The sequence below is a fragment of the Mirounga angustirostris genome, unplaced genomic scaffold, assembly GCF_029215605.1.
Source record: "Mirounga angustirostris isolate CCGP_5_RB_7025 unplaced genomic scaffold, mMirAng1.0.hap1 SCAF_14, whole genome shotgun sequence".
Lineage (NCBI taxonomy): Eukaryota > Metazoa > Chordata > Mammalia > Carnivora > Phocidae > Mirounga > Mirounga angustirostris.
The window spans coordinates 19395977-19415852 of record NW_026991722.1 but is presented as its reverse complement, the minus strand read 5'-3'; the positions used below and the strand labels follow the sequence as shown (position 1 = coordinate 19415852).

The 19876-nt window shown below is 39.6% G+C and overlaps 1 protein-coding gene across 33 annotated transcripts in view; it reads right to left on the bottom strand.

The window, feature by feature from the left end:
• The window catches only part of TCF4 (transcription factor 4), a 353491-nt gene that overhangs the window by 235986 nt on the left and 97629 nt on the right, over positions 1-19876 (bottom strand). For 21 of the 33 annotated variants that reach the window (XM_045886662.3, XM_064578866.1, XM_064578864.1 and 18 more), the window contains one exon: positions 665-726. In XM_045886662.3, the coding sequence (XP_045742618.1) occupies positions 665-726 (62 nt within the window). Of the gene's footprint in view, positions 1-664; positions 727-6036; positions 6118-19876 lie in introns of all 33 variants that reach the window. The other 12 variants (XM_064578858.1, XM_064578861.1, XM_064578860.1 and 9 more) reach the window with 1 other exon arrangement.

The window sequence follows — 19876 nt, the reverse complement described above, 5'->3', positions numbered from 1 at the left end:
ATAAATTAGAAAAATGAGGACCAAAGAAGTGAAATGATATGCCCAAGGTCATATACACACAAAAATACACATTGTCTAACCACCCCACTCCCATCCCATTCCATAGTCTCCCCATTACACCCAAACTAACAACTAAAGCATGAAGGAAAACCATGAAAAGGAGCAGCAAAAATTTGAAACCAAATAAATGAATGAACCCAACTGGTGACCAAAGGCATTAATACCATGTTTACAAAGTGAAATCAACTCTGATTTATTATATAGATTATACTGATCAGATAGAACTTCATACCCTGTCTTCAGAATTATTCTGTAGTCTACACCGATACATTACAGGGATACTAGGATTTTTTTCAAAGTTGTGCCGCCTACAACAAATAACTTTCTGTAATACTGGATCAATAACTGGCAAAGTAAGGCCAAATATTTAATGAAGGATTTTTCTTCTGGTTAGCAGGAGTGGAACAGGTGTCAAATTCAATAACAGCATCCAGTAAGAGAATGGGGGAAAAAAACCTGCAAACACAAGCTGATCCTCATTAAACTTAGTATGCATATATATATCTGTGCATTTGTGTGTGCGCGAGAGAGAAACTCACCTTCAGTTCGTCAATTTACATATGCAGGATGTCTGGTTGTGGGAGAAAAGATTAGATATACTTACCCTGGACGGGCTTGGATGTCCTCCATTCCCCCAGGACCCTGAGCTACTTCTGTCTTCTACATCTAGGGACAAGAGAAAAGTTCTTTAGGCTTTCTTGCAATAATTCTTCCTTTTTGTATATGCACTTTTAAATTAATGTTTCAAATTAATCTCCTGTTGCCTTTAATTAAGAATCAGGCACAGGGCTACCACGATGATAGTGGCTTTTGACCCATCTACTTAAATGAACTCATTTAAATTCACAGCAGAAATGAACTGGACCCTCAGGAACCAGAGGTAGGAACATAAAAATTACTTCCATCCTTCAGTGTTTCATAGCCTCAACTTTTATAGACATGAAACTGCACTTAAAGTTTTATTAAGATCTTTTGTACAAAATAAGTTTAAAATGACACTAATATAACCTTAAATGTATATTTTAAAAGGTAAGTTAAGGCAAATATTCACACCAACATTAGCAGCATCTGTGCCATAATACTCTTGGATATTTCTTGTTCTTTAGCCAAGGCTTATTACATTAGACAACAGACATGCAACAAAATACACAAGACAAAAAGTGGATTCAGCAGTCTATTTCCACCAGTACATTACAAGGATATTAGAATGTGGGTTTTTTTTGTTAATGTTTTAAGTAAAGACAACACTGTCTCAGTATTTTAATTATTTTAATAGATTTGACCACTTGGCTACAATCCTTAATCTAGGCTTTGAGATGTGAAAATTAAAGTCGTTAAAGCCATGTTTTATCTTGATAAGTGATAGCGAAGAGACCTATATGAACTACCACAAGTGGAAATTCTTCTAAACTCTGGACCAGCAAAGTTCTAACGCTGAGCACGCCATCACGGCTTTAAGTGGCAAAATGCTCAGGCTGGAGAGTACTGCAGTGAAGTTATCGTATCAATTGCTTTAAAACATAAAAGTGGTCTAAAGATCAGTCACTCTATATTTAGAAATGGCTTTGAGATTGTTGATGAAAGGTCCTTTATAAGTATAAAAAGTTTCACTGTTCTATTATTTTGATCATGGTCGATCAAACAGACGGCCATCACAAACCTCCTCTGACAGGACTGGAGGAGGTGTGAAACTTCGGTTCAGGAGACATAACCCCATTCGTTGTGTTTCCTAACATTTCAGTGATACTGTTTATTCTCCTAATGCACCACTGTCTTTCCTTTTATTACTGCTATTTTATTATCAGAAGAAATAATCACAGTATAATTAGTTGATTTATTTTTGGGTACACTGGAGCACGCAGCGTTTTAGAGTCTCTTAAGAGATGGGATAGCAGCAACAAAAAACAATTACCACTAAATTTGAATTCTTTCTTTTTTTTTTTAAACAAATATTTCTGTTCCTTTTGTGGGTGCTTCAGGAGATAATGCAACTGCAAACAAATGTCCCCCACGGACAGCTAAAATCAGTGACTGTGAGCTTTAAGGGACGTCAAGAAAGCTCTGGGTAGTGCATCCAGTCTGGAGAGAAGGTGCAACGCTTTCCCTAAATCTGCTGTTTAACAACCTCATCTCCTGGCCTACGGGTATGCCGAACCGAAATACTCACAGAAGTGACTTAGAACCCTCTGGATTTGGGAGCTGAATCCTTATATTCTATAAGATTTCATATTGCTTGGACCCATTTTACCTTTCCAATTTTCAAGGAAATTTTTAAACACCAAAAGCAGGCAGAGACAAGGAAGAAAGAGGAATCGTTCTCACATGTGGGGTGATTTTGGACCCCAGAAAGCCTTTGGCAATGTCTGGAGACATTTTTGGTTGTCACAACATGGGGTGGGGTGGGGGTGGGGCAGTGCCACTGGCATCTAGTGGGTAGAGGCCAGGGGATGCTGCTAAACATCCTACAAATGTTAGAATGCCCCCCGCCACACACACACACAAAATGCTCTGTCCCCAAGTGTCAGTTGTGTCTAGATTGAGAAGCCCAGTGCTGAGGGAAAATCACACTAAAGAGCAAAAAGGAAGATGCGAGTTGGAGAAAAGATGTACTAGAATTTAATTTATAGTTTAGTATGAACTCTTACTAAATACATGGTGACTTATGCCTTTTAACCCAGACTTGAGCTGGAGTGTTTCAGGAGACCTCCATAAACATCTTCTGTCCACAGAATAAAGGGAAAATGATGGTCAACCAAGCAGCCTGCTAATTAGCGGGCAGATAAAACACATCAAAACTTGAGTATTCCCAACTGGGCAATTTCAAAAGCGAGCAATCCACTAATTAAAAATGCTGGAAGTCTAGCTTTTTCAAAACAGGTTAAATACTGGCTGGGTTCCTTCACAAATAGATTCCCAACCAATCAGATCTGACTGCTCTTTTCCCATCCTTTCTCATTTCCATCTTTCTCATTTCTGCTTCCTTTCTGCTTCCTCTCTTTTACTGATCTCTTTTTAACAGGCTTTTCCATCCCCGGGACTTCTGCTAGATCTAACAGATAAGGACCAATCTCTAGCTCTCCCAAACCTACTAGACAATTGCATGATTTCGGATGATACTTTTTTCTTTGAAAAAGTATCTGTTTAGCTGGGTGCTCCTTTATCCAAGAGCAAGAAGCCACAGAGGGAGAGCACTAAGATTTTTATTCATAATGAATGTCAACATGTTGCTTTTAAGTCATTTGTTTCCATCTTCCTCCCCACTGAGCTTCATCAGGACTGCCAGTTGGTTAGTGAGCATTTCCTCAACAACTATTCCAGCACATCTCAGAGGGCATCTGAAGACCCCCTACATGTGGATTACCTGTATATTCATTTCAAAATCAGCATCTTGGGGTCCACTGCAGACCAACTGAGTCTGGGTCACTCATGAAAACTGTGTTTTAAACAAGGTCCCCAAGTCATCTGCATGTGCACGTAGTTTGAGGACCACCAGCCTGCCTTATCAGGAACACAAGACAGATGCATGCCCCACACCATTAACACGTGCCTCTCTCACTCTAGATCTTCAAATTTCCGCCAAGGTTGCCAGTTTCAGCAGCACTCAATACACATTCCCATCACATCTGTACCCAGATGCACCTGCATCTTGCCCAGACTCACTTTTTAGAAACCTGCACGTGGCCTACTCGTGGCCATTCCCCACCCCCTGCTGGTGTAGGCCTGTGCTGCACACACTTCTGTATCTCCATGGTTTTGTACTTGCTATTCCCTCTGCCTGAACTGTTCCATCTCTCAAAGAATCATAGCAGCTAATGTTTAGTGAGCTTAAATGCGCATCTGACACTGTACTAAGCACAAGCACTTCCACGCACTAACAGTACCCCCATTTCATAGATGAGAACATTGAGGCTTCGATGGAACAGGAAACTCTCTCAAGCAACCAGCAAACACAGGTGATGACAAGAGCAAAGCCAGAGAGTGCTCTTTTCCAACACTGTAAATGCCTCCCTGGAAAGAACTTCATTTCTTTCCATGGCCATCTTGAAGGTTACTTCTCACAAGTCTTCCCAGGCAGAGTGAAAGTATTTAGTAGGGGTTTAGGCCCATTCTTGGGTCCACAAAGGGTTAAAGAATTATATACAACACAAATATATAAAAGTAAGTATTTGAAGAAATCAAGAGACTGGAAAATAAAAATAGGGGGACAGTAAAGCCAGAGGTATGATGAGCTTATCAAAATGTATACTGTGATGGACTGGATAACTTGCTAGAAAGGGGTCAAAATTCTACAAGGTACTGAGTGGGCAAAACAAAGAGTGAAACAAGATTCACAATGAGTATGGGATAAAAGCACACAAATAGTTCAGGAAATCCATTAAGGCAACATAGTAACAAATGAAAAACTGCCCAGGATAGAGGCTGTCTGAACATTTAGTTCCTGCCTCTCCCTTGTCCTACTGTCACTCTCCATCCAAGATGGGAACAGAAACACAATAATCCGGGCAGCAGAAGGGAAAGGAAAAAAGCAAGTGAATGACAGAAATTATTCTTCCAAAATACTAAAATGGGTTCCATTTTTCCAGTCTTTTCTAATTTATTTTACCCTACCTAAATGAGGACAGACTTAGTAACTTCTATGGGATTGACAGCTGGTTTAGGAGGCAACCTGACAATCCACAAAATTTCATTCTAATAGAGTAGTTCTGCATAAGCCCCTCTAAAGTATCTGACATTTCCACACCAAAACACAAAAGCAAAGTTTAGGCAGAACTAGGACCAAACACTCCATTCTGAGAAAAGACACACAGAGGTAATTTTTAATTTCTATGATTCGCCATCCACATTCATTAAACTTATGATTTGATTACTCAAATCTCCACTTTGCTTATGATGTGTAAGATCGAAACTATCAGATAGACTGGACAAATGTCAGAAAACACAGCCTTGGGAGTTGGGATAGAGACTCAGATTTCACCAGGCACTCTGCATTAACAAGCTGTGTGGTCTGAGCCAATCACTGCCTCTCTGAACTCACTTTTGTCAACTATAAAATAAGTGGGTTTGAGCTGCACCCTTGGAAATAGGGAAATTCTAGTATATTGGACAACTCTCCCACACACAAAAAAAAAATTTAAATGATGGGTAAATTTTTAAAAATCTTCTTTAAAATACTAATAAGCTGAGAGGATAATAAGGAATTATCAAGCCAAAATCAAATTGAAGGAAGAGAAGACATTTTTGCCCTAAGGACATCTGCCAACCTAGAAAATTTAATGGCCTCTTAGGTCAAGCAAAACAGAAGCGAAAACCCAGGACCCATCCAAAGTAGGTATCTAACAGAAGATAACGGGGATAATAGGATTTCCAACCTCAAGGAGTTATTATAAAAGTAAGTAAGTTAGGTAATATTTTTTAAACACTTAGGGGAGTACCTGGTCCATAGCAAATTCTCAGTAACCAACACCTGCCCATGAGAGCATAACTTATTATGCTCTAAGATAAGCAAACTATGTAAATTTGTAAAATGGTGATTTATTCAAAGAAACCTGAGTCTCACATTTTTATGACTCCTAGTTCTGCTCAACAGGTCAGAGACTTTCAAATATTCTCCTGGATTTTAGAAACAGCCAATAAGTTTAGGGTAAACAAATCCCACCTTTTCCATGAACCTCTACAGCAAAATCACAGAGAGAATTCAGTACATATTAGATTTGTTTAGTGACTTGATTTGCCTTCAGAATATCCCCTTTACCTCTCACCATTGCAACATACGTTTGTGTTCTGTATAAATGATATGTTCTCAAAAGTTAATGCATGCTGACCCAAGGCCCAAGCTAAGAACACAGACTAAATGTTATATAGATTTAACCGTGATTTGAAATAAACAGTGTTATATTAACTAAATTGAATTTAAATAAATAAATAAATAGATTTTACAAAAAATAAAAAAAGAAGAAATAAACAAGTGTGAGTTACCTAACTCTGTTGATTTGGGATAGAGTTGTGTATGGGTCCTTTCCATGCTTAGAGCCCAGATCATGCCAAGCACCCAAGGCCCTAGAGTTTCATGAAGTAAGAAAACAATGAAAGGGTTTTATTTGAGTCATTTTAAAAGTCTACAAATTCCCACTCTTGTAGAAATAGACTGATTTCCTGATGAAAGCTTCTATGCTCTCAGAATGCGTTGGGAGATCAAGGCTAAGTTCTTCCTGGAAAGATAATCACCCCGAAACATGTTGAGATCTACACTGTCTCAAATCCTTTGCTCTGCAACAACAGATACCATTAAATATCCTCCACACCATCATGGAGACTCACAGACTGGGTACATCTGTGGCTCCTACTAATTTCCTAGTCCAGGAAGAACCCTTGGCTGAGCCCTCCACACAAACTGAGATGGCATATGCTCTCTGTCAGTGCCAGATGAATTTAGAGTTCAAAATATTTCATCAGCAAAGAGCGTGTTAAGGATGTGCACATTTTCATTAGCACCCAGTATAATAAGAGCTCTAAGTAGAGTAATTTGAAGTCAAATTTGAGTACCAGTACAGATGAAGGAAGATCTGAAAAGCTTCAAATATTGATGGACAATGTCCATACAACCATGATCGCTTCTTTCTTTTTCTGTAAGAAAAAGGTATGCTTCATAATGAATGATCTGAGCACTAACAAGAAACTTCCAGCACTTTCCAAATCTGACTGAGCAAAAGATGAGGGTTGTGGTGATGCGTCTCACACAAATTTGAAGATACTTCAGATATAAGGAACAGAGACCGGGGCGTTCCATTTTCAGATCATTGCCATCAGTACTGGCTTTCTGAGTACTAATGGATTTCCTTACCAAATAAATCTGAAAACTCAAAAAGTTAAGTACAAGATGATCTTATAGATCTCTATATGAATATATATTTGTGTGTGTGCATTTTACCTTCTTATGCATAAGAAGGTAAAATGCATAAAGAAAGGTAAAATGTAGAAATACTAGATGGAAAGTATAGTAGGAAAATTTGTTCAGAGAGAAATTATTCCAATATTTTAGGCTTTATTAACCTCCAACTTGAACTTCCATTATTAATATGTCCCGTAGAACACTCTTTAGAGAATATTATTTTCCTCAAGTTCAAAACAAACTTTTCAAAAATGAAAACTAAATAATCTCAGGTATTTAAAATATGGAGAATGGCATTTTGCGGTGCTATAAAACGGGAAACACATTTTCATATAACATGAAAGTCAGATCATATGAAAGTAACAAAATAAAATGCATAACTATTGCATTATAAATGCACTGTTGTTTGTTATTCTGAAACTCAGAAACCTTCTTGAGAACTCAAGCTGAGTAAACGGTTATAGTATGAAATTGAGAAAAAAGTAACCTTGAAGTCTTTAGATCAATCCATATCACTTGGAAGTATCAAAGATCATCTAATTTGGATAATATTCTAACTTGAATACTCTTAACATGAAACACTTTTATTTAGCAACCTTCCATTTCAAATGTTTGAAACTAACCAGTCTTCCTCTTAAAGAGCAATTAATCCTTTCAAGATCTCATCATTTTTTTTAAAGATTTATTTATTTTTAGGGAGAGAGCAAGAAAGCAAGCACACAGGGGTAGTGGCAGAAGGAGAAGGAAAGAGGAGTCTTAAGCAGACTCCACGCTGAGCGCAGAGTTCTATACAGGGCTTGATCTCAGGACCCTGCGATCATGACCTGAGCTGAAACCAAGAGTCAGATGCTTAACTAAGTGTGCCCTCCAGGCGCCCCCAAGATCTCATCATTCTAAGAGCCCAGAAAGCAGAGAGCCATGAGTAACTTGAGGCAAGAATACAATATGAATTGTATTTGCCTCCTTTTACTTTTTGAAATCTAACCAATCCTAAAAGCACTTAATAAAAATCAATCTTACTAAAATAATGTTCTTAACTTATTTCAAATCAGGCAAGAATAATGATCAGAAATAAGCTGCCATATCTAAAGACTTCAAAAATAGGGCACCTGGGCGGCTCAGTCGGTTAAGCGACTGCCTTCGGCTCAGGTCATGATTCTGGAGTCCCAGGATAGAGTCCCACATCGGGCTCCCTACTCAGCGGAGAGTCTGCTTCTCCCTTTCACCCTCCCTTCTCTCATGCTCTCTGTCTCATTCTCTCTCTCTCAAATAAATAAATGAAATCTTAACAACAAAAAAAAAGACTTCAAAAATAAAACCAACATACCATCTAACTCCAATATTACAGAGATCAGCCTCAAAGTATCTAAATGAAAAGTGAACATATTTGGGGAAGTTTTTAACTAGGTGCTTGGTACCTTTAAAGATGTATTTACAAAGACACATCACAAAGTGTGAGAAATAAAAGACAGATACCTTAGAAGACATTAAACAACAAAGACATAAGTGTGAATATATGTTTCACTTCCTAATAGAACAGACTATATAACTCTAACGTACATGTAATTATGCATGCATTTTTCAAATCATATGTGTAATTATTATGTGGCAAAGTCCATAATACTGTAATGACTTAAGATACACAAATTGATTTTTTTAAATGCCTACTTGATAAATGATTTATTAAATGTATTTCAATGCGGGGGACGGGGAGCCAAGATGAAACATATAACAGTTTTATCCTTTCTTTTTTTTTTCCCCCAATTCCCCTTTTCTTCCTAGGGTGCCATTCATGTGGCTCTGGGAAAGGACTGCTGGCTTAATTGAAATATTTGTAGGCTGAAATTGCTCTGCATCACCACAATGGTCCACTTCTACCAAATGGCATCCATTCCTTGTGCTTTTTTTTCTTCTTCTATTTCCTTTCATCCTGGAACCAAGTCTACTTCTCCTGTTTCTTCTAGTCTTATCTCATCCCACCCCCTATTTACGGATGCTTTTGCTGATACTCGTGAAGCCAAATAGTTTCAAATATTCAAAAATCTTCCCTAAAATCCAGTTTTCTAGCACAGTCCCTCTTGCTTACAATAATCACTCCCATAAACTGATTTTCATTTTATCCTTTCAACATCCCAGTCTTCTACCTGTGTTTAACACTGTAGCCTCTGACCTGGCCATGACAAGCAATCAATCTTACATGTTATCTTCAGGGGTCATGCCTTAGTTTTAGGCCAATTTTCTTTGTATTTAGGCTCAAATGTGCAAACCACACTATATTACTCTGCAAAACATCAATGAGAAGGCTTAATTAAGTAACACTGACAGATAAATCCATTTCTTTCGCAGTAATCAAATCAAAGCAGGTTGACATAACACAGGAACTTAATACAGTTATTCCCTTGTAATTGGAAAAAGGCCCTTTACTTCTCATTAAAGCAATCTTCTGGGTATTGGCATAATAAGAAGGCTCAGAGCTTTAATACTGCCCTATAAAAGTCTCAAGATACAGACCCCTTAAGCAAACAAGCCAGATTATCTAATTCCTTGATCACAGCAGAACATGTAGTTCCTACTGTTTTAAACTACTAATTCTTTATCTCTGTTGCAATTAAAAAGAGGTAAATCAGTATCAAACACATACAATGGAAATCTGTAAAAATGCATAAACTGTTTACAGTTTATGCAAGTGTTTTATAAGTCTATCTCCACATGTATTTGAAGGGAAGCAGTCCATTAAAAATGAATTTGAAATACTTTGCAAATGTGAAATCGTAATAGCTTGGATCAGGGGGAAACTCTATTTTCCTTAATGGGCTCAACAAGATACATTTTGCCTAAATTTACAGTCTGATACTCAAGCATACAGTACAAGTTTGATAATCAGAATTGTGAGAGAACAGGATTTGAAGAAGGACATTTAAATTTTGTGGCATTTAAAGAACAGTAAGTCGCCTGGTCCACTGAAGACTGCTCTGACCAGGCTGAAACCCACAGAGAACTCAACATTACACCATGTTCACATCCCCAAACTACACAAAATCGATTTTCACCCTTTCACTCCAATTTTGAGGGAGTTTCTGCCACTTACGGAGTGGCACCTGATCACGCTCAAAGTTATTCTGGCAACTCTTTCTGAAAGGATAACATATAATGGAGGGTTATAATTCCCAAATGTGGCTGACCACCAAAATCCTCCAGGAACTTCAAACAAACAAAAAAACAAACAAAAAACAAGAAACAGAGATATCCTGGTCCTACCTGGCCCCCTAATCAAGGAAAAAAATCAGGGGTTGAGGGCAAGGCAAAACATATTTTCAAATTTTTCCTATACCTCTCTACTTTTTAATTTTCAAATGGTTTTCATTACAATGTGCTTAAAACTATGTCATTTACTATCACTCAGATCCTTTTATCACATTAGTACTTGCATGTGCATTTCCTAAGAACAAAAGCAGTAACAGTTATCAAAACCAGGGATTTGACCATAGCTATAACAATTTTATCTAATCCATATTTCATATTCCAATTTGTCACTTTTTTGCCCTTTTTGTGGTAGCCACAGTGCCACCACTATCCAAGACGACCTGCAAGTCATTCCATGAACGACAACTGATCTCGAGTATAATTAACACACTTAACCAAGAACGAAAACCAAACAACCAACCAACAGATAAAATCCAGGATTAGTCACTGCATTTAACCATCAGCTCTCTTTCATCTATTTTAATCTGAAACGGTTCCTCAGTCTTTCTTTGTGAGACTTTGGCATTCTTGAAGAGCACAGGCCAGATGATCAAAGGTGTAGTGTATGCTTATCAAACTGTAAATATTTCTCAATTTGGGTTCATCTGATGCTTCCTCATGATTCAATTCCGGTGAATAGAATAATACACAAGTGGCCTTGTGTCTTTCCAGGGATATCACATACAGAGCCACGCGATGGCAGCGTGGTCTGCCCCCTTGGTTTGTTATGCTCATTTCATCACCTGGTCAAGGTATTATGGGAATTCATCACTCTACAATTACCACTTTTCCCTGTGCAATCGGCAATCTATAGGGAGATACTTTAAGACCATTACAAGCAATTTTCAATTATGCGCTTATTGAAAAAATTAAAATACAAAAGCGTATAAAGTAAAAAGTGAAAATTTCCTCAGTACTCACTCTCCCCACCTTGTGCCAGTGATAACTCATAACAGTTTCCTAGGTAGGCTTACGGATCCTCTGGTCTATGATCAACTGATTTTTAAAACCACAGAAATTTAGGACATTAAATGTAAAACTTGACTAAAATGTCTGGTCTATCTGAAAGAATGGTTAAGAAATATTCCTCAAATGTTTATTTAGGTTCTAGCGACATCTCCGTGCATATAATTATTAATGGTAGCCTTGTGACCGAGGTGGGGCTGGAGAAGCCAGAGACTAGAGTAAATGAAGACAAGCCACTAGCTTTGAAGGAATTCGGCCAAAATGAAGCCAAGATTGAGCACCACACCTGTGAGTCAATGCCATGCATAAAACCAAGTTAAATCAAGCATTCTGGAGCGGATGCTGCCCTGAATGGCTACTCGTTCACTGCCTCTTTCCAGCACATTCCATAAACCACTGTGTAGAAAGGAGATCCGTCATAGTGGTAGCAATTCCCAATTACAATCAAACGGATAGACAATACACTTATGACAGACAGAAAAAATTCTAGAATGGTCTTCATAGGCTGGCAAAAAAAAAAAAAAGTGGGAAACATCTAAACGTTTTTAAAAGTGGGAAGTAAACTGACACTTTAAAAAGCACCTATTCTCACATTTAGAATCAGGTGTACAAATGAACAAAAAGTGAAGAGAAAAGCTTGAGGATAGAAAAGATTGTAAGTGGAACTTGGCCATCTTACAGAACATATATGTATATCATACAATATGGAGTGAGTTAACTTACTCTTATCAATATAAGGTGAAAATAGTCTCTTTAACCTTCGGGCAAAAAGCCCAGGCCATTTTATAAACTGACCAGTGCTGGTGGATTTCAACTCTGACTTATAAATGCTTAGAAAATTGGCCTCACAATTCTACCTCAGTCAAATGCCTGGAGACACCAGCAAAGGGGTTTCTTATTGGGCTTATAAATTGTGTGTGTGTGTGTATGTGTAAAATCGGCATACACACACAAATACAACACACACACTTGAATTTACTAATAGTTTCTTGATGTAATGATCGTGTTTAAAACGGCTCCCAGATGTTGCAACTTGTTCAACTGACATCACCTTGTTTTTGATCAGAGTAGAGAAGTCGGCCTGGTGACTTAAGGGTTTTACTTTTAGCTCACAATAATGTAACCACACTTTTGTATCCTGCTTCCTGCTTTCCAAAGCTTTTTTTTTTTTTAATATTCGTGTCATTTTTAAATGATTTATCTAGAATCACAGAAAGCATGAAATTGGGATCCAAAGGAGTTGCATATTTAAGTATGAGCACACCAACACTATCTTTCAAAAGCATAAAAACAAAAATCAAAAGAAAAAGACTGGCCTATGTAAAAGAGGCCTGACCAACAGGTAACAGAATACTTGCTAAAGTTCATTAGAATACTTGCTGAAATAGGAAAGTTGGATAGTATGATAATGATTGAATTTTCATATCTCAGAATATGCATTCTTAAATCATGTCAGCAGTGAAAACATTATTGCTAGTCTCCCTTCGGAGCTGCCCTGCACCCTACACAAGACTATTTCACCAACACAACACAAATTCGGCACTGGTTTGAGAAAGACCAGGGCTGTGACAGCAGGTCTGTAATGACAAAGAAATGGACTATAGCTTCCCCCAAAGACACCGTTCCTCTTACTTTCACTTTCAAGTGCTTTAAGACACTCTCCTCACTGAAGCAGTCAAATTCATCTGCATGAATTTTCTCGTCCAGCTTTTGGGGGCAGAAACGGAAATGCATTCGAAAGCATCAGCGGGTCTTTTTCTCAAGCTTAATGGCATCAAATTCACAGGGATAAACATTGCTTTCTTTTAGTAGGTCTGCAACTTGGATGCAGCTGCCTTCTGCCCACCTGAAAGCCAGGGAGTACTGGTCAGAAAGAGATGAGCTGCCACGATGTCCTGGGTTTACAAATTCACTAAGCGCAATGGTAAGACGCTGTAACTCCTCCTCAGGAATGGAAGAAATGTTAGTTTGAAAGGAGATAGAAGCAAAGGCCTGAAGAATGACAATAACCAGGCATCTTGAAAGAAAACAAGAAGCAGGGAAGGGGTCCAGGGACAGCAGAGCTGTCAGTAGAAAATAATGATTTATCTGATGAGATTAGCAGGAAGTTTGATTAGCAAAGATGCCTTCCTAACATAGCAAAGATTGCGATACTACTTTAAGATTTTGTTGTAGGAAAAAAACAGTGCCTGCCAAATGTGGTCTGTAACAGCCCAGGCTAGCCATGAGTGATACGGTGGGAAAATAGCCACTAAGCCAGATTTTATTTGATTTGTACTGATGATTTTTATTAGAATACATGGATCATTGCTTCAACCTTTCCATGTAAAACCAAATCAAATTCAAAAACTCACACATCAGTCACCTAACCTTATGTCATTCCTTCTGCTTTACTAAAGTTGAGCCACATTTCAGCTGATCTGTCCTCGATAAATCGTTCAGCCACTCAAAACTACTGGGCCAAATTCTGGGAGGCAAGTGGTACACAAAAGAACCCGCTAAATCTGCAGTTACAAACAAGAGAGCCAAAGAAAAATACTGTAAGCCTCATAAATGCAGAACGAAATCAAAGCAATATATAGACCATGCCAAAGAGGATAAAATGAATTCTCCTCATTGTATCAACTACACAACTGTCATTTATCTTTAAAAGGCACAGCCACCCCTCAGCTTCTTTTTCCCACTTTCATTCAAGGCAGCGTGCAGGACCCTGCGAAGCAGTGACTCTGAGACCAGAGGGAAGTCCACCATTATATAGCATAAGGAGATCGAATCAGTTTTACAAATGGAAAATAATCATCAGTTCTACAAATGAAAAAATTACAATCTTTAAGGCAAAAAAAATGTAGATATTAAATACTCAGTTTATGGAAAGCCTCCACATGATTTATACAAGCTGCTTCATTAAAAGGAATGAAATTTAATTACATGAGGCATGGCAACGGGTTTTCAGAGAAAAAGTGCCTACAACCTACTTCCCACCACTCTTTTACTTTTTTTCCTTTTTGCTTCCACATCTTTCCTTTCTTCCTCAGCAATATTGCAGGTTTCAACTTCAACCTATGAGCAACAGTTCTTGTTTGGATATCCATTTCTAGTTAACAAGCCAGTCCGTCTTCATGACTCCCTTCCGTGTCCCAAGTGAGTCCTGAAATGCACCTTATTATCTTCTCTTCAGAGAAGGTAAACAACTTTCTCAGGTAAAGGCCATCAGCAGGCCTCCAACCCAATGTCTTCCAGAGGCTGAGTCTGTACGGCATGGTAGTGCCTGCTGAAAATCCAATACCTCTGAAAACTAGTGGACAGTGAACTTTCAGGTCCCTGGTATAACCCTCTGTGGCCAAGGTGAGGCTGTCTTCATCAGCCCCCATTGCTTCCTCCCCTGATCACACAGGAAGTCTAGCTCTCCCATCCGCCTCTGCTGTCATGTGGGACATGTGACAAAGGCTGGGCCAATGGGACATGAGTGGAAGTAGTGTTTGCCTTTTCCAGGCTGGCCCCTAAAGCCTCCCATGTGATCCTCCATGCACTTTCTCTTTCCTCTTTGTTCAGCCGGATACAAAGAATCTAGTGAATCCCGGAGGCCCCAGAGGATGGCAGAGCTAAGGAATGAAAAAACCCAGACCCAAGGACTGACTACAGGCAGCACAGGCTACCTCCGTGGGTCTGGGACAGCAGCGGGAGATAACCCTTTGCGGTGTTAAGCTACTAAAGTTTGGGGGTTGTTTGTTCCAGCAATTAGCATACCCTGACTAATGCATCCTCCAAAACAGACTTCCGAGAATTCTGGCGCTATGGTTCAATCTTCCAAGCAAAGCAAACATACTCAGTTAGACCTGGCACTAGTCACAATTGTAAAGCAGGGAAACTGGCCTTTGAACTATCCTTCTCTCCCTTTCAGACTTGTTTTCCCCTCTTAGCATTTCCTCCCTCTGAGCACCAAATGTTCTCAGGCTGCTCAGTCTTGTCTGCCTCAAGAAAATAAATCCAATACATTCAATTAGCCATTCTTTTTTTTTTTTCCCCCAACCACTATCTTTCAGCCATAAGTGTTGAGCTGCTTGATACTTGTGTAATTGGGAAGAAATTCTTTAACTTCTCAGATTCTGGGTATCCTAATCTGTAAAATGGGAATGACTGCATCCACCCTCCAGTACTGTTGAGATGATTAGAGATAATTTAGGAAAAGCGTCCCCATGGAATCTAGAACACAGTAGGCTCTCACAAAGGGGGTAAGGAGATAACTCCTGTTTTTATTATGATTACTATTAGTAGCACAGTATGATATTTGACACCAAAGGGATACAGAAATCAATCTAAAATAGGGCTTTCTCCCTGAAATATATCATCTAGACTGGGAGAAAAATCATACATAAATAAAAAAGTAGTATTTGACTACTGAAAGAATGATGAATGTTATGGAATTTTAGAGAAAAGAGAGTTAAAAGCTAGAATCATCCCTTGCCAGATCATGGCAGTTTAGGACGTGGAAAAGAGGAAGAAGGCAGTGGGAGCCTGGCGAGCGGTGCCCACACTGCGTGCTCGTCTTCCCAACTCCACGTTCAACGCTGTCACACCAGGACCTCAAAACCGGCACTGGGGAGGTCATTTACACCCTGGAAATTAGCAAACATTACAGATCAGGGTTGTGGTTTTGTTTTTTTGTTTTTTTTTTTCAAGAGCAGATTATTAAACTCTTCTCAGCACACCCATTCACTGTGAGGAATTTTTACTCAAACCGCCTCATTTAATTCTTATAGTCACTACCCAGGTACGTCGTATCATCCTCATTTTACAAATGAAAAATCAGGCCTCACAATGTGAAATGATTGGCAAAGAATCCGGTTGCCTGCACGCCCCGCACTAAAACCTAGGCTGCCTGCAAGAGTGAAGGGCAGCTGGATTTCTTTTTCTCAGCCTATCAAACATATATTCCCATGAACACCGAAAGCTATTCCTTAAAAACATCAGAATTCAGGCAAGCCCCCCCTCCCCTTTTTCATTGTTTCTCATTTTGCTCCCCCACGGAGCTGCCTTTTCTTAATAATATAACCCACATTTCTCACCATCCTTTTCTCACACACCCACGTCAATCTTTTGTACGGACGCTCTTTCAAGGATGACCCACTGCACTGTCTCGAGAAACACACTTGTGCCTACTGGTTAGGAGAAGTCATGAATGATCTTGAAATCAGTGCTTTCTCCTACACCTGTCCTCACTGGGGTAGTCTGTTCTCTCCTGGGCTGAGCTGTGGGCAGTGCAGTGAGTTAGTCTAGGTTTAGGAGGAACTGGGATACCTCTTGGATTCAGAAGAGGCCCCTGACATCGGTTCAATAACAACTGCTATCAACAGTGGCTGTCAGGCTTGGGTATGAGCCTGGGCTGTGAGAAAAGCTAGGAAACATCAACAGGTTTCAGGTGCCACCTGAGATCCCAGAAGACATCTGTACCAAGGGTGACTTTAAATGGCAATGGGTGCTTGCCATCTTGGTAATATACTCCTTTTCTGCCTGACCAGAGTGTGGCCATCTTACAAGATCCAGAGCTTTCCAAGGACAGAAAAACAAATGTGCAAAGGCACTGAAGCGCAAGGGAACATCCCCCATGCAGGGGATGGTAAGGCACTCGATGAGCCTGGAGAATAAAGGTATTAAAGTTGCAGTGGTCATCAATGAAGAAATGTGGAATCTGGGCAGGGCCAGAGGAAGACAAAGTACTAGGAAGTTCATTGTTCATCCTAAAGACTTTAGGCAGGCACCAGAGTATGAAGGCATCTCCAGTTCATATTTACATTTTGGAAATGGTAGCCATGGGGACAATGGTTGTTAAGGTGAGAACCTGGAGATAAAGAGACTAATTAGAAGACAAGAAACTACTGTTATAGCAAAGATAACAGACAATTCCGGATCACACCAGGGAAAGAGAATAGACAGAGGTTTACAGCTAACTTGGGAAGGTAGGGCAAGTAGTTGGGGATTATTCCCAGGTTTTTATTTGATGGATATTTGTGCAGGTTTACAGGTAGGGTGGTAAAAAAGAGTGTATTTTAGACATTTTGTGTTCCGAGAGTCCATCGGTCACCCAAGTATAAGCTCCAGCAAAGTAACTGACTATGTGGGTCTGGAGCTCAGAATAGAGACCTAGATTAAGGTAATTTCAGGCATAGTCTAATTAAAAGTCCTTTTATAAAGAGAATTTACTGGCCCAGGTAAGTGGAAAGTCCAGAGACAAGACAGATTTTAGCACTGACATATCCAATGGATCCACCATATTCACAAAACTAAAGTTCCCTCCCCTATCTCCACTCTGCCACCTTCATATAACCTTCATTCCAAAGCTGAAATCCATCATGGTCATAGGATTTCTGGGTCTACGTGCTTCTTTATTCCCCTACTTACTTGCGGAGAGTTCAGTTTACAAAAGAACAAAACTTTTCCTCACTTTGCCTTGACTGGAACCATCATGGAACCAATCCTTAAAGCCACAAAATACCTGCATGGGCTTGCAAAGACCCGAAAGGCCCAAGTTAAAAGCCACAGCAAAGGAGTTAGGATTATCCTGATCATCTGATCAATCACAGATGTCCCTGGAGATGCAGTAATCGATCCCACACAAACTACAAGGACACCACACGCTGAGGAGGAAATGGAGTATATGTTAGTGAGACAACCACAATTGGAGATAGGGCCCCAGGTGCCATTGGTGTGTTTGTATGTAATGTACCGTGTATAGGCAAAGAGGTCTTTGTAATCGGGCATGCAAATCCCATCATACCACTCCCTCCTTGAATAGGTCAACATCTTCCCCTTGGTGACAGGATAAGAGAAAAGTTCTTCATTATGGACATCAAGGCCATTTTGGCCACACACCCACAGACCCCTGCTTTTTCCTCCAGTTGCCCCAGCCCCTAATCATGCTCAAGCACATCACTGGCCCTGCAGAACTTGAACGTGAGTTTCCTCTAACAGAAGAAGCTCCAAACCACTCCCACCACTCCACTTCCTACTTGACGTGTGTCACTCCCCTATCCACTCTCAGCTGAAACGTCACTTCCTAGAAGGAAGCTTTCGGTGTCTTCTAAATCAGGGGTCTTGTCCCTCTCTTTCACTAGCCTTGTCACAGATGGAATTTTCCATTTTTATGATTCTCAAGTGATTCCTTTCTTCCCCGCTGAACAATACGCTGCATGAAGACAAGAACTGTGTCTTGTTTGCTTTCCAGCTAGCATGGTGCTGGGCAGGGAGAAAGCACACGGTATAATCTTAGTTAATCATATGGCTGGGTCTCCAGCTCTTCAGATGTGCACACGGGAGAATATCAGAAACACTAACCAAATTCCTCGGGTTATGAAACATAACCTGTAGTGCTCCTATGACCTTGCGACGGATGATGTCATAGGATAGAAATTTAGAATTTCATTCTACTATTAGATAAAGAAACTCAGTCACAGGTATGCCACAAAGATTAGCTTAGCACATTTTCCTCCACAATTTAATTAACAGTTCGTGTCACAAATAGGCAAGTACGGGTTAAGATTCAGCAAGAAACCTGCAGATCAGTCCTCTTGACACACTGAAACACTTCCCAGTCACACGGAGAGACAGGAGTTACTGTACGAATTGCAGGTTCAATGATTTCTACAGTAAAAATGCAGTGAAACAGTCAGACTTCATGTATGTCTTATCCCCTGATAGAAGTAATCTCTTATATGGTTATTGTAAAGGAAAATATTTTCCTCTTTACGCTCACTTTGATATGCACCCTAGTGAGTTGATACACATTATATAATCATTGGCCTCAGGACAGAGGAGAAAACAACTGTCACCTCCACAGTAGAACAGCTTTCTGTGATCTGGTGATAGCAAGACGGAGAGTGGGCTTGGCGTTCTGTGTCTGTTACTTAGACGGCAGTCACCGCTCAACATCTCTTGAAAACCTTTCCACTGAATCCTCCCCGTGGATGAACAAGGCTATCATTAATATTTAAAGTTCTGCTTCAGGGTGCCTGGGTGGCTCAGTTGGTTAAGTGACTGCCTTCGGCTCAGGTCATGATCCTGGAGTCCTGGGATCGAGTCCCACATCGGGCTCCCTGCTCAGCGGGGAGTCTGCTTCTCCCTCTGACCTTCCTCCCTCTCATGCTCTCTGTCTCTCATTCTCTCTCTCTCTCAAATAAATAAATAAAATCTTTAAAAATAAATAAATAAATAAATAAATAAATAAATAAATAAATAAATAAATAAATAAATAAATAAAGTTCTGCTTCAAGTATAATCATCAGAACACCACAGTCAAAACAATGAACACCCCACAGCAGTTTGCTGCTTTGGACTTTTCGAAGTACTTTCATACACAACATTCCCTCACAACTGTGTACGAGAGAGAAATTCGGGGATTCGTTCAAGTCCTAAAGTCATTGGCAGAGCCGGGAGGAGAACGCATCATCTCTCCTCCTAACCTCTTTCCAGACTGACTCTCACCAATTTTCTTGTGCCATGAAAGAGAGGCAACACCTTCAGAAGCTGGAACCCCAAATTTGAGTCAAAGATATTCTCTGTAGAAAAAGTTATCTTTCGTCTCAAGAATCAGTCATTAAGAATCTAATTTCCTAATTATCAAGACTTCCTTTGGGTTAAATATGCCCCAGAGGAAAATTCTATTATTTAAATTAATAGTGACTCCGAGAAGCATTTTAACTCATTTTCATGTACTTCTTTTTT